Source organism: Syzygium oleosum, unplaced genomic scaffold (assembly GCF_021117445.2).
Source record: "Syzygium oleosum isolate NSW1041296 unplaced genomic scaffold, Sole_v2.1 Sole_v2.10, whole genome shotgun sequence".
In the NCBI taxonomy this organism is placed as follows: Eukaryota; Viridiplantae; Streptophyta; class Magnoliopsida; order Myrtales; family Myrtaceae; genus Syzygium; species Syzygium oleosum.
Window position 1 is genome coordinate 6,375,096 of NW_026607494.1, and position 14,427 is coordinate 6,389,522.

General features: G+C 39.9%; 2 protein-coding genes across 2 annotated transcripts; both read right to left on the reverse strand.

Annotated features, from left to right (window-relative positions):
* Positions 1 to 1,872: 1,872 nt before the first annotated feature.
* Positions 1,873 to 3,758, reverse strand: LOC130139160 (GDSL esterase/lipase At1g23500-like). Its single transcript, XM_056315586.1, has 5 exons — positions 3,381 to 3,758; positions 3,096 to 3,226; positions 2,772 to 2,999; positions 2,386 to 2,635; positions 1,873 to 2,241 (listed from the first exon to the last, which is right to left on the reverse strand). Exons 1-5 carry the CDS (start codon positions 3,640 to 3,642, stop codon positions 2,066 to 2,068), a joined length of 1,047 nt encoding a protein of 348 aa, XP_056171561.1. The 5' UTR covers positions 3,643 to 3,758; the 3' UTR covers positions 1,873 to 2,065.
* Positions 3,759 to 9,808: 6,050 nt separating this feature from the next.
* LOC115688863 (uncharacterized) lies at positions 9,809 to 12,599 on the reverse strand. Its single transcript, XM_056315587.1, has 3 exons — positions 12,494 to 12,599; positions 11,950 to 12,384; positions 9,809 to 10,499 (listed from the first exon to the last, which is right to left on the reverse strand). Exons 1-3 carry the CDS (start codon positions 12,597 to 12,599, stop codon positions 10,486 to 10,488), a joined length of 555 nt encoding a protein of 184 aa, XP_056171562.1. The 3' UTR covers positions 9,809 to 10,485.
* Positions 12,600 to 14,427: the final 1,828 nt, after the last annotated feature.

Below are 14,427 nucleotides of genomic sequence, written 5' to 3' on the forward strand. Positions count from 1 at the left end.
GGTGATCCTAACCCAAAGAAAAGGAGAAGAAAAAGGCAACGTTTGGGGTGACATTTCTTCAAAGTGAAGCAAAGCCATAGAGATACTGAAAAAATTTTACTAGCAAAGCTCATAATGACATTACAAAAATTGGGGATACTATAACTTGCTAAGCAAGTTTGCAGCCTTGACTTGCTGACTTGGATACCACATCCTGATGAGTTGGACGCCACGTCATGCCCAAGGGTTGAACAAATGACATCCAAAGGGCAAAAGGGCCCGAGTAAAAACATCAAAACCCCATCAGTCACCAAATCCAAAATTTGACCCGTTCATAGAATTTGTTATTGACAGCTCCCATATGAATAAAATAATTTGCATCTCTCTCTCTCCATTCTAAATCCGAGGTCGTGGACATCGAATCAGGCAGTTTTCACGAACATTAGATCTATCAAATCTACGATGGGGGCGACAATTTGCGTTGTTTCGATATAAGCGAATAACACGGATTTGCCAAACGGAGTTCCAATTGGTTCGCTTTCTAATGAAAAAGATGCCGACAAAGAGCTCCCTGGCCACTATACCAAATGTCGGTGCCGAACTTTGGAAAGCACACCATGAACCTCTTAGACTATATTTGGTAACCAGTATAAAATGTCGGATAAGGCTGAATACAAAATAATATAAATCGGATAAAAAATCTCAGGTGAGAGATGAGATAAAGGTAAATATGATTTCTTATTTATTACTATTTTTATTTATATATTTGATTTTCTTGCTATTCTATATAGATTTAGTATTTATGTTTCTTAAATATTTTAGGTGTGTTAGTACAACTTATTATTTTATAAAATGTTAATTAAGAAACGATGGAAGGGAGTGAAAAAAGAAATAAAAAAAAAGAGAGGGAAAGTAATAAACAAATAAGTAAATAAAAATGAAGTAGAAGAACCTAGATTTAATAAAAGTGAGGAGATTTCTAAAACAAACCCTGTCCCTTCTTTCTTCCTCTGTAACTCTTTTGTTCACATCAAAGCTGCACAAAACAGCGAGAGAATAGAAGCTCATTCTCCTTTGTAACTCCAAAAGAGTTAAAGGACTATACTTTTCTGAACTATAAAGGTGAATGATTATAATTTCTCTCTCTTACTAAATTTGATATTTGCTAGCCGATCCATCGACGTTTTACATTTCTTGTCATGGTCAAACGAGTGGCTCTAGAAGTTTTAAGGTTTAAATCAATCAAATTGGATTGATTGCTGGATGTTGTCTATGTATGTGAATGTGCAGTTCCTTTAGCAGTGAAAGGTGAGAGATTCTTACCATTTCCTTTTGTGCATTTTCGGATTTATTCTATACTGATTTGTAGTTGTTAGGATATAAAAATGTCTGACTTCATCACCGTGATTCACCAAACATTGGATCAACCGCAGGAAAATTCCCGATATCATATCCTATCTAGTCATATTCTAATTAAATTTTCTAGCTAGAAATCCAAACGACTAAACACGGCTTTGGTTCTTAAAGAAAGCACACAAGTGCAGACTTTCAAAGTATATATACTAGTCCCTGTTTTTCAAGCCGTTTGATTTGCCTTATCTATTCATCTTTCGCCCAATATGAAAACAAACAGCTTGGACTCTTTCTTTCTCCTTCAGCCACCCTAGCCTCTCACTCGCCGCTCATCGGCGCCAGCTGCCAATGTCATCGCCGATGAGTGGTCCAAATCCGTGAACAGATGAATAGAAATACGTTGCCTAGAATTGTGTGGACGCAAGCAACATGCAAACCTATTTAATTAAACATGTCCTGTCGTGACCGTAAACAGGTCGGGTCGGAAATGAGAGATAATGGCCAGTTTTATTGTATAATGCATAACAAACTGAGACAGCATTTTTGAAAATAACTTCACGCGCAATGTTATACTCCTAACGCACGTATATGATTCAGATGGCTATGACTCGCAAAACATCCATCAAGTACTATCACCAGCACTAAACCAAGAGACAAATGATTCTTTGTATGGTAGACATGAAGGGTGCGACTTCACACAATATCGCACTAATCAGCTCGTGGAGTTGCCGCGCTACATGTTTGAACACGCCTGGACGATAGCGGGAGCGAGAGTGCGGTAGGCTTTCTCGGAAGGATGAGCGGCGTCCCAGAAAACATAATCCGGTATGTCCAGACAAGTGATTGGATTCAGCGGATTGCATAGCAACGTTTGCACGCGACAGCATCCTATGTTAGCAACTCGAAAACCTGAAAATTTTACATGCCCACTTATGCAGTGTAAGTTTGCAATGCGAACTTTTAAGACTGCAACGAAAAGAAAATGCATGCTCATCATGCATTGAGGGAGTGCATGGTGCTGAATGGGGATGGAACTTGAGCTTAATTGATTACCAAATTGATTAGGGTTTTGTATCAGATTGAGGAGAGGCTCATAGACATCGATGTAGACTATCCGGGAATCCGCAAGTTCACTGCTGAGCGAACTCGACATGGAGGAGAGTTTAGTGTTGAACAATTGTGCATATTCGTTGGCCAACACCGAGCACAGAATGCCCCCTGCCGAAGCTCTACCTGATGGCAAGCATCCCAATGGTAAAGCGGCCAGGAGCGCAAATTTACGCCCACCAAGTGCATATAAGTCCTGCAAACAATGTACAGAAAGAAAGAAGAACAAAAGATGGGAGGATGCTATGGATCTGTTGCCATGAATGGCATGATAAACATACAAGGACGCATGCCAACTCAAATAAAGCACATCCATGGCAAAAAGGATTTACCCTGATGAAAGTCGAAGTGGAGTTAACCAAGAAATCGGCGTACGCAGGGAAGGGCATAGGACTGAGGCGGGCGGATAAGTAGGTGTAGGCAATGTCGTTGTTGCCTGCAGACATCAGATAAAGGCTGCTGTTGAGTATGGCGGTGGCATTTTCAGCTCCGGCGACCGCATTCAGCTTCCCCACGTACTCGTTGAAGCGCTTCAATTGATCTCCCATGGTCAATACGCCCTGTGCATTGAAAGACACATGATAAACTATTTTCGAGTGAGTGTTTGGAGTGCAGATGAGCGTATATTTCAAAGAATTGAAGGACGAGGAATGAACCTGTGACCCAGCGGTTAGCGGATCTAAGCCTGAGCCGCCCGAAGCAAAGCAAACGCCTGTCGGAAGATCCTTGTCCTGTAGATTAGGATCCAAATATGCTTGTAATTGCTCTTTGATTCCTAGCCCTTCCGCTGTTTAAGAATTTTGTGCAGGTTCGAGTTTCAATCAGCATTATGTCTCATGCATTGAACTATAGTTCAATGTGCTCATTATTAAAAGGAAGTACAATGTCGAATTGGTTTGCATCTAATTCCATTATAGCGAAAAAGAAAAAAGGAACTTTACTTATCACGTCCGAGAGGACTTTCCCATCGCCAAATCGGCCGGTGGGTATCGCTCCGGGAAAATCCCTGCCGTAAGGGGGGTAATTGCACTTGCTCAGCGTCCTGAGGTTATTGTTATTGCCCGTGTCGAGGATTGAGTCCCCGAACGCGAACAGCGCCGGATACTTCGTGTTGCCGGGAGCGATAGCAACAACCTCGGAGGTCCAAAGCAGCAGTACCAGAGAGATCAGGTAGAGCCATGACAACAATTTCTTGCTAGACATTGGTGTTTTGACAAGACTATGAACCGAGAGGATTGTAATGACATGGAGAAGGGATTTTGCATGTATTTATATACAAAACGAGGGACTTTATGAATTGGTAATAAGCTGGAGAACAAAGGGCGTTCTGAATTGGTAATAAGCTAGAGAAGAAAGGGCGTTCTGAATTGGTAATATGCTGGAGAATGTAATAAGCTGGAGAACAAAGGGCGTTCTAAATTGGTAATATGCTGGAGAACAAAGGGCATTCTGAATTGGTAATATGCTGGAGAACAAAGGGCGTTTTGAATTGGTAATAAGCTGGAGAACAAAGGGCGTTCTGAATTGGTAATATGCTGGAGAACAAAGGGCGTTCTGAATTGGTAATAAGCTGGAGAACAAAGGGCGTTCTGAATTGGTAATAAGCTGGAGAACAAAGGGCGTTCTGAATTTGTAATGACATATATGAAATATTTAGGTAGCGAATGATAACCATTCTGTTCCAAAATGAGTTCCTGAAACAGAAATAGATTTTTCTATTTCTGGTTCCAGGATGAGTTTCTGAGAAAAGAAACCCGTTTGATAACAACAAAAAATTTCTATTTCTGGAACAGAAACCCGTTTGATAACAGAACAAAATTTCTATTTCCTGAAACAAAAACCCGTTTGATAAACAACACAAAATTCTATTTCCAGGAACAAAAATCCATTTTTTTAAAAATGGAATAAAAATAATTAGAAAATCCAAAAAATTCCTAAAAATCTCAAAAATATTCAAAAAATCCAAAAAAATTGAAAAATTCTAGAAAAATTCATCGCAATTTCCAAAAAAAATAAAAAAATTCAGATTTCGGGAAAATAGGAAATTTGTTGAATTTTTAAAAAAAAATCAAAAAATCAAAAATTTCAAAACTTCATAGGATGGCTTAAAATACCTGTGGCCACCCACTTTTAGTGAAATTTAAATTTTTTTAGGTGCCAAAAAAAAAATCAAAAAATCAAAAATTTCAAAACTTCACAGAATAGTTTAGAATATATGTGGCCACCCACTTTGAGTGAAATTTAAATTTTTTAAGGTGCCCAATCAAATTCAAAACTTCACAAAATAGCTTAGAATACTTGTGGCCACCCACTTTGAGTGAAATTTTAATTTTTTGAGGTGAAAAAAAAAGCAAAAAATCAAAAATTTCAAAACTTCACAGAATGATTTAGAATATCTGTGGCCACCCACTTGAGTGAAATTTAAATTTTTTTAGGTGCCAAAAAAATAAAAACATAAAAAATAAAAAATTTTAAAACTTCACAGAATGACTTAGAATGCCTCTAGCCACCCACTTTGAGAGAAATTTAATTTTTTTTAGGTGCCCAAATGGTATTTTTGATTTTTTAATTTTTTTTCGGCACCTAAAGAAAATTAAATTTCACTCAAAGTGGATGGCCACATGTATTCTAAGCCATTCTATGAAGTTTTGAAATTTTTGATTTTTTGATTTTTTTTTCTTTTTTTCGGCACCTAAAAAAAATAAAATTACATTCAAAGTTGGTGGCCACAGGTATTCTAAGCCATTCTGTGAAGTTTTGAAATTTTTTCTTTTTTGCTTATTTTTATTTTTTTCCGGCACCTAAAAAAAATTAAATTTCGCTCAAAGTGGGTGGCCACAGGTATTCTAAGCAATTCTGTGAAGTTTTGAAATTTTTTATTTTTTTATTTTTTTCGGCACCTAAAAAAATTTAAATTTCGCTCAAAGTGGATGGCCACAGGTATTCTAAGCCATTCTGTGAAGTTTTAAAATTTTTGATTTTTTGCTTTTTTTTATTTTTTTAGGCACCTAAAAAAATAAAATTTCGCTCAAAGTGGGTGGCCACAGGTATTTTAAGCCATTCTGTGAAGTTTTGAAATTTTTGCTTTTTTGCTTATTTTTATATTTTTTGGCATCTAAAAAAAATTAAATTTCGCTCAAAGTGGGTGGCCACAGGTATTCTAAGCCATACTGCGAAGTTTTGAAATTTTTTATTTTTATATTTTTATCGACACCTAAAAATATTTAAATTTCGCTCAAAGTGGATGGCCACAAGTATTCTAAGCCATTATGTGAAGTTTTGAAATTTTTGATTTTTTGATTATTTTTTATTTTTTTGGCATCTAAAAAAAATTAAATTTCGCTCAAAGTGGGTGGCCATAGGTATTCTAAACCATTCGGTGAAGTTTTGAAATTTTTTATTTTTTGCTTTTTTTTCCCACCTCAAAGATCGTGACTTTCAGATGAACATGTGTTTTGAAGAAAGAGTTCTCTCAGAAATGATTCTCATTTTTGGTCTAGAAATAGAAAACTTACTTTTTTTTTGTTCTGATTTCTGGTTCAGAATCGGTTCTGGAACAAAAAGTTGTTCTAGAAATAGAAAAATGGAATTGCGTTACCAAACGGGTTTGTGGTCCAAAGCTATTTCTGGGAACAAAAAACCAGTTCTGGACAGAACCAGAATGGTTATCACGCGCTACCTTATACACTAACATGGACACCTTTATGAGCATTTTTTGATATAGCGGGAAGCTGAGGCTTCGGTCAAAACGTTACCATGTCTTAAAGGACTAATTAACTAATAGTAACTTGTCAAATTAGCAAGAATTATTAAAATCTACTATTGATTTGCCAAATTAATTTATGCTAAGATCATTCAAGAGATTAATTAGTACATGTCTGCCACGACAATGTCCTCTATGGCTAACTCACTACACATGGTGTGACATGATTCGCAGATGTCGCCTCTATTGCAATTATGGCAGGTTAATGGATCAACGAATGAGCAAAAACGAGACGTCTCTTCAGTTCATGTATCTCTTGGATTCATGTATCTCTCTACTTAATTTACGTATCTCTCGAGTTTATGTTAAATCAGGACACTATCCTCTATGGGTAAACTCACTACACATGGTGCAACATGATTTGCATATGTTGCCTCGTCCTAATTTATTGGGAAAATTTCATTTTGGTACCCAAAGTGGACATAGTCTCAAATTAGTATCCAAAGTGCCCATTCAGTCTCAATTTGGTACCCAAAGTGCTCATTCAGTCTCAATTTGGTACCTGAGTTCGCCGGCCAGTCAAATGCTTACTGGCCGGCAAGAAATTTACTGTTCCGGCTACCGGAACAGTATTTTTTTTTACTTTTTAAGTTTTTTTTCTTTTTTCCTTTTTCTGTTTTTTTTCTTTTCCTTTTCCTTTTCCTTTTCTTTTTTTTTTTCCTCTCTTCCCTCCGCCGGCCATAGCCGTGGCCGGCGTCGGGCGAGGGCAGCTCTCGCCCGCCCAGGCGAGGGCCAACCCTTGCCAGATCCGGCGAGGGCGAGGGTTGCCCTTGCCGGATCTTGCGAGGGTCGCCCTCGCTTGTGTCGGGCGAGGGCGGTCCTCGCCTGGGCTGGCAAGGGTCGCCACTCGCTGCGTCGGGCGAGGGCCGCCCGCTTTGGGCGAGCGAGGCCGACCCTCGCCGCGAGATCCGGCGAGGGCGAGGGTTGCCCTCGCCGGATCCGCGAGGGCGAGGTCGCCTCGCCGGACGCCGGTGAGGGCGGCCCTCGCCCGGGCCGGGCGAGGGTCGCCCGCCCGCTGCGTCGGGCGAGGGCGAGGGAGAAGTCGATGAAGATGGTGTTGGACTCGCTGGCCTTCATCGCATCGATCTTCGCCGAGTAGTAAGGAGGTCCCCTCAAGTTCGAAGTACGAGTCCATGTCCGCATCGGAACGATGACTTCTCCTTCTGCACAACGGTTTCCTTCCGAGGGTTTGGAACGGAGGAAGAAGATCCGGCAAGGGTCGGCCCTCCCCCGACGCAGGCGAGGGCGACCCTCGCTAGATCCGGCAAGGGTCGGCCCTCGCTCGCCCAGGTGAGGGCGGCCCTCGCCCGACACCGGCGACCTCCGCCGGCCACGGTGGCCGGCGGAGGGAAGAGAGGAAAAAAAGGAAAAGGAAAAGAAAAAAAATAGAAAAAGGAAAAAAGAAAAAAAAATACTGTTCTGGTAGCCGGAACAGTAAATTTCTTGCCAGCCGGTGAGCATTTGACCGGCCGGCGAACCCAGGTACCAAATTGAGACTGAATGGGCACTTTGGGTACCAAATTGAGAAAAGACCCCCACTTTAGATACCAAAATGAAATTTTCCCTAATTTATGTGCACGCCTGTCATGCCACTGGAACTTCTTCTTCTTTTTTTGGGTTAATAGAAAAGGTTCTCGAAGGGAGTTCTGCACGTGAAAGGAAGAAAATACGTGAAGGAGGAGACTTACACTTGGAGTTTGAACATCCCATCGCAACGAAGTCCTCAAAGTCAAATTCTCTCTGCTCCCTGCAACGTGCCCAACATCCCACGAGTGTTCTGAAGCTCCTTGTTGACCTGGCTGCCCTCTGCTTTGCACCACATCAATCCCGTGCTATTCCTATCGTCGCTTTGCTCCACTTGGCTGGTTCTTTAGTGATCGTCTCGGCATGCCAAGTGGTCTTACTCAAATGGCAAATTGAGTCGCTCTCTAGATTTCCCTACGACAGAACTACCGTTCGCTTGTTCTTCATCAATTCGGCCCCACCGTGAAGCAGCTCCCATCAGTCGGGTTGAGAGCTCCACACCGCAAGTCTACGCCAAGAAACCACCCTCGGTCCCTCCTTGGCTGAGCTCATAAAGAAGCACCACCATCGGCCGCGAGACACCGTGAAGCACCGCATTGCCGCCGCCGCCACGTCCGTCACCCACCGTCCCATTCCGCGATCCCAATCGGCCGGTGATTCAAATTTGGAAAATAATCTGCAAATCAGGTTAAGATCTCTATCCGACCTATTTTCAAAATATTTAGATTCCTAGTTTGAATATTTTGAATATTCCGTGAATATTGTGTGGATTGCTAGATACCTTAGGATAATATTTGTGATATCCGCAATATTCTAAGATACCAAAAATTAGGAATTATTCCTAATTTGGCAACATATCTGGACGACTATCCGACCTTATCCATAAGGTACGATACGCGGCGATATGGAAAATCGTTATCTTATCCATAATCACTTGGATACGATAATAGATTTTATTCGCTTTCTAAATTCGAATAATCAGTTTTCCGTCAATATCTATAACTCTATAGATATGACTGTTAATTTGATTTCTTTTCCTAATTCAAATTTGATAAGAAGAATCTTGCGGATTGCGTGGATTGTTTGAATGCTGTTGTTATCTTTGTTTGATTTTTTTTAATAAAGAAAATCCAAAAATATGTTAGTTATGATTTAAATTAGAAGTTTTGCATGTTTAGGGAACCCTAAATGTATCTAGAAGATAGGATGATTATTTAATTTAAATTAGAACTTGAGATAATTTATTTCCTAGTTTAAATTAGGTGTTATTCTAATCCTAATAGATTATTTAGGTTATTTTTTAATTCCGAATTTTATTGGAAAAATACAAAAATAAATAATTTGTCCGTCATTAGAATTAGGTCACGTCGACGCATGACATATAGTTCGCATACTAAGTTGCATTAATCGCATGTCATTTTTTTGCACGTCATTGCATATAGGTTAGTTTGCATTTTAATAAAGCGTAAACCCTAAAGAATATCTTGAGTGCCTTGCTTTGTTAATTAGAAATCATATTAGGATTGTCTGTGTGATTTTCTACTAATAATGCAGATGCTTGCGTTGCATTAAGGTACGTTATTCTCCTAATCTTGCAATTTATTTATTGCTTTCTTGGGTGTTAAATTGGTGATTTGCGCACTCGCATGAACACCTCACATGTTAGTGATTAGGTAATAAAATGGATCCAGACTGCCTACATAAACATTTTTGAAAAGAAAAGGTACCGAAAGGGCGTTAAACTAGATCTAGCGTAACCAAGTCCCCGAGCTTAGAATCTCTGGTTCGTAGGAATAAAACATATCTCCCTATATTTTATTTAGGTTTCTAATCGACCTACCACAAATAGATTAGTAGCGACTCCAAGCATGAAAACTTTTGCATGTTAAAAGCTTAAATCCTAAGTTGCGAATTGATAGAGCTTGGGAGGGCCCGAGTTAGGCTTAGTCTTAATAATCCATTAGTCTGAGAAATTTTAGGTCGCGACAAGCTTTCAATTCTTATACATCTCACTGTTTCTCGGCTAAGAAGATGCAGCAGTCACTCCATTTGACCATCAAATGCAAGGCAAGGCGAGTCAGATTCTACTTCAATTCATGAGAAATTTATGCATGAAATCTCTTGTCACCTCACCTGGACAACCGATGAAAACCAATCCTGGAATCAAAACAATCCATGTTAGTCCTTACATAAGAGACCCACAAGAACCTGAAATGCCCTCTTCTTATGTATGAAGAGAAATAAGTATCTTCATGTTAGCTATCTGCATTTCCTTCGTCAGGCCAAACCAAGCTCTCTGAATAATCAACCACATCGAACTGGTCAGGGAATCTAGTCACGCCGATGTCTTTGAACCGCATATCATTCTCCGGATCATAGCACATCACCTTATGGTCACTCCTATGAATCAAGATCTCTCCGTTCCTGGTCGATCCTAAGACCCTCTCAATCCTCTGCTGCATCACTGCAGTGTACTGTTTTGTCCAAGAATCCGCGAAACCATACCGTTTCATCACCCAAACGTGTATTTCGCTCCCGATGTTTCCTGCTCCCGGGCAGTAGACCAAGGTGGCGAGGGATTCTTTCAAAGCTGCGATGGAAACTTGCGTCTCTTCGTGAAGTTTGAAGTTGTCGAGGTAGTTTTCCGGCATCGGGAGCTTGTCAAACATCTGGGAGGCGACTTCGAACGACAATATGGAACTGTACGAAGCGTCTTCTGTCACGGATGCGGGCCAATGAACAACACCGTTGATGCAAGCTCAAGAGTCATCGCCTGCAAATTTATGGAGGTTAGGCCCTAATTAATTGTAAGATAAATACAATATGTACAAGAATAAGCCTTTCAATTTTGTAAATGTGGCAAGCAATGAATAGTGATTGAAATGAATTCACATTGCCTCACTCTTTAAGTAACTAATCAAAACATGTCATGCGTGATGGCACGTCATTTAGTTTACAAAACTTGGAAAAAAAATAAATTTCCCTGGCATTAATAGGAGGATGATTTGACCATTTCGTTAAAGAAAGAACAAACATTTTCTAGCTCAAAAAAATATTGATAAAAAAGGTGCCAATCACTTGACTTCCTGATAACTTGTTAATAAATTACCGACACTTCAATGAAATCATTAACTCCTTTGAACCGTTTACAGATTAGCAACTTTCTTATCTTTTACTAACTTTTATTTGTATCTTTTTCGGACGCCTTAAATTTGCCCTCTGCCATAAGAATAAACGAATCTTTATTTAGTGACTTATCAACTTTTTCCCGATTAAATTACCGACTAGTTTTAGATTATCAACTCTTATGTCAGTTACCTACTAATATTTATTGTTTTTTCTTATTTACCAGTTTTCGTTATCATGTGCCAACGTTTATTTATCTCTTTTAGAAACACCTTAAATTATTATATAAATCGGTCACCCTCTGTGTGAGTGATCTATAAGTTTTTTGCCAACTAGCTTTGGTTTACTAAGTCTTATTTAAGTTGCTTAGCCATGTTTATTTGTTTTTCTTAATTTACCAAATTTTCCATTAAGTTACCAACTTTTTTCCAGTTAAACTACCGAATAGTTTTGGATTAGTAACTCTCATTTTTCCAACAAAAGAAAAACTATATTGTTAAATTCAAGGCTTGCTAAGAAATGAAAATAAAAGTTTGTAAACAATAAGAAAGGTTGACAATTTAAAAAAAAATAGACAAAAAAATATCGTTGAGTAACTCAAATAAAAGCTGATAACCTAATAATATGGTGAAAATTTAATAGGAAGAATGTTGGTTAGTTATGATAAATTCGGTTGGTATTCTCTAAGAAAAGTTAATAATGTAAGGGGTTGTTAATCAAGATAAATGTACGTTAGAAACTCAATAAAAGTCGGTAAATATAAAAAAAATATGGGTTAATACTACCAAACACTCCAAACCGATATACATATGACAAATTTACTTCAAACGAATTTTTTAGCCATCAAAAATCCCAAACTAGTAAAATAAAAACAAAAAATAGTAATTTGCGAGACAAATTGATCATTTCATATACAAGTTACCTAGTAAGAAGCACGGGTATTTGACATTTATCAACACTTATTGAAATATACTGATATAGAAAAAAAAACAAATATGTATTTTTGAGCATGAAACAACTGAATTCTACTTATATTCCGAAAGAAAACTAATAATTCGAACCGAACTAAATTGAAAGAAACCGAATTCATATGCTACCTGCGAAGCAAGACACGCCGTGCGGTTCCAACATTCTCCACGAATCCCTCCCCACTGTGCAAACCTCGACTTGGACGGCCTCCATCGAACTCTCCTTCTCCCCCTTTCTCGTGCAGCCGTAAGTGATCCTCACGACCCGATAAATGTGGCCCCCGCGGTCCCGCCCGAACCCGTGAATCTGGTACCTGCTCATGCCGGCAACGCGCTCGGCCCTGTTCCCCAGGTCCCTCAGCTTCCTCATGGCCGGGTTCCACAAATACATGCTCTGGATGGTCCAGAGCTCGGACCTCTTGTGGAGCATCGACACGCAGACGAGCCCATCGACTGACCCTATGACCTCGAAGGAGAGTGCGTGCTCATCGAAGGGGATGGCGAGCTTTGCGCGGAGGGTGTAGGAGCCCGAGACAGGGTCCGAGCATAGGACAGAGCAGAAGTCTGTGTCGTGGGCAGGGACGGGCCAGTCGTTTGGAGCGGAGGAGGCGGTGGAGACGGAGGTGCTTGGCGGCGACGGATGGGGCGAGGACGAGAGAGCTCCACGACTTACAGACGCGGCGGAGGTCAAGGAGTGTTTCGGCGGGTAGCCTCAAGAGTACGTCTGTGACGATGTCTTGTGGGAGGCGGTCGAGTGATGAAGAAGAAGAAGAAGCCATGTCTGGGGAGGATCGCCCTCACCTGAGCCGCCGGTGTTGAGCGGTCATGAGAAGCGAATGGATCGAAGTACTTATACCTTGAGATCATCTCTCGACTATGTCCTGAAAAATGGAGTCCATGTCAGGTGACCACTACATAACTACGTATGTAAGTAAAGTTAATTTGGCGTTTCCGATGTTGTGCTACAACTGTTTTGTACGGTATAACTGTATTTTGATGTGCTCCAAAAAGTACATAACTGTCTAATGAGCCCTGCGTTAACTTAATAAGAAGTTTTATGAAATTTGGAGATGCTATATAATAATTGGTTGAAAAACTCGATACAAATTTCATACATTTGTACATGAATTTCTACAGGTTACTGTTTTTTTCTTTCTCTTTTTGCAATTGTGTTTTACCTTGAACTTACGTGATTTGAAGCTGCAGTACCACCTCTGGAGTTAGGATGACCAAAAATGTTGCACCTTGGGATACACGGGTTGTGGAAATAGCACCAACCTTGCCTTTCTGTATAATTTGGGACTACGTGAAGAGTGGTAACTAGGTTCGCTCTTGTGCTTTTAGAAAAAGAAAAGGGCTAATCATAAATTGGTACACTCGTATCACATTTATTTCAAAATAATTTTCTTATTACAAAAAAATCTCAAACCGGTATATCCGTATCATATTTACCCCAAACTTTGAGATTCTTTGTAACACGAAAACCAGTTTAGGGTAAATGTGGTATGGAGTGCAGATTTAAGATTTTCTTTGGCATGAAAATTGATTTGAGAAAAATGTGGCATGAGTGTACCAATTAAGGGAGGTTTTTTGTGATACGGAAATTAATTTGGATAAATGGGGCACAGGTGTAGCTTTTTGCCCATCCCCGGTAGTTTCATAGTAGGTTTTCCGAACGTTTTCTTTGATCATAAGGAAGCGCTATAATGACGACTATGTGCGTTTCATTTTCTTCGATCTTATCTTTGATTGCTTTTTATGAAGTCGCACCGGAACTTGGTACTTGCTATCTAAAATTTTCTCCGTATCTAGGGTTTTTCGAACAATGTGATAGCTCACATTTGGCAAATCCTTAGCCCTTCCTCCTCTTACAAAGACTGCGGAATACTCTAATGAATAGATAATCGTACTATGGCTACTTTATGTAAGGTAGAGATTGGTGTATTTTTAAGAGCGATAGTGGAAATCCTTGGTAGCGGTGACTCTGTCACTCTTCCACAGGTGATCCTAACCCAAAGAAAAGGAGAAGAAAAAGGCAACGTTTGGGGTGACATTTCTTCAAAGTGAAGCAAAGCCATAGAGATACTGAAAAAATTTTACTAGCAAAGCTCATAATGACATTACAAAAATTGGGGATACTATAACTTGCTAAGCAAGTTTGCAGCCTTGACTTGCTGACTTGGATACCACATCCTGATGAGTTGGACGCCACGTCATGCCCAAGGGTTGAACAAATGACATCTAAAGGGCAAAAGGGCCCGAGTAAGAACATCAAAACCCCATCAGTCACCAAATCCAAAATTTGACCCGTTTATAGAGTTTGTTATTGACAGCGCCCATATGAATAAATAATAATTTACATCTCTCTCTCTCTCTCCATTCTAAATCCGAGGTCGTGGACCTCGAATCAGGCAGTTTTCGCGGACATTAGATCTATCAAATCTATGATGGGGACGACAATTTGCGTTGTTTCAATATAAGCGAATAACACGGATTTGCCAAACGGAGTTCCAATTGGTTCGCTTTCTAATGAAAAAGATGCCGACTAAGAGCTCCCTAGCCACTACACCAAATGCCGGTGCCGAACTTTGGAAAGCACACCGTGAA

Bases quoted from the DNA above. Each gene is read 5' to 3' on its own strand.
- LOC130139160 (XM_056315586.1), bottom strand. From the start codon at position 3,642: ATGTCTAGCAAGAAATTGTTGTCATGGCTCTACCTGATCTCTCTGGTA. The intron at 3,227-3,380 runs GTAAAGTTCCTT...ATTCTTAAACAG, and splicing joins AGTCCTCTCGGACGTGATAA to CGGAAGGGCTAGGAATCAAA. The intron at 3,000-3,095 runs GTTCATTCCTCG...TTCAATGCACAG, and splicing joins CGCTAACCGCTGGGTCACAG to GGCGTATTGACCATGGGAGA.
- LOC115688863 (XM_056315587.1), bottom strand. From the start codon at position 12,599: ATGGCTTCTTCTTCTTCTTCATCACTCGACCGCCTCCCACAAGACATC. The intron at 12,385-12,493 runs GTAAGTCGTGGA...CCCACGACACAG, and splicing joins CCTTGACCTCCGCCGCGTCT to ACTTCTGCTCTGTCCTATGC.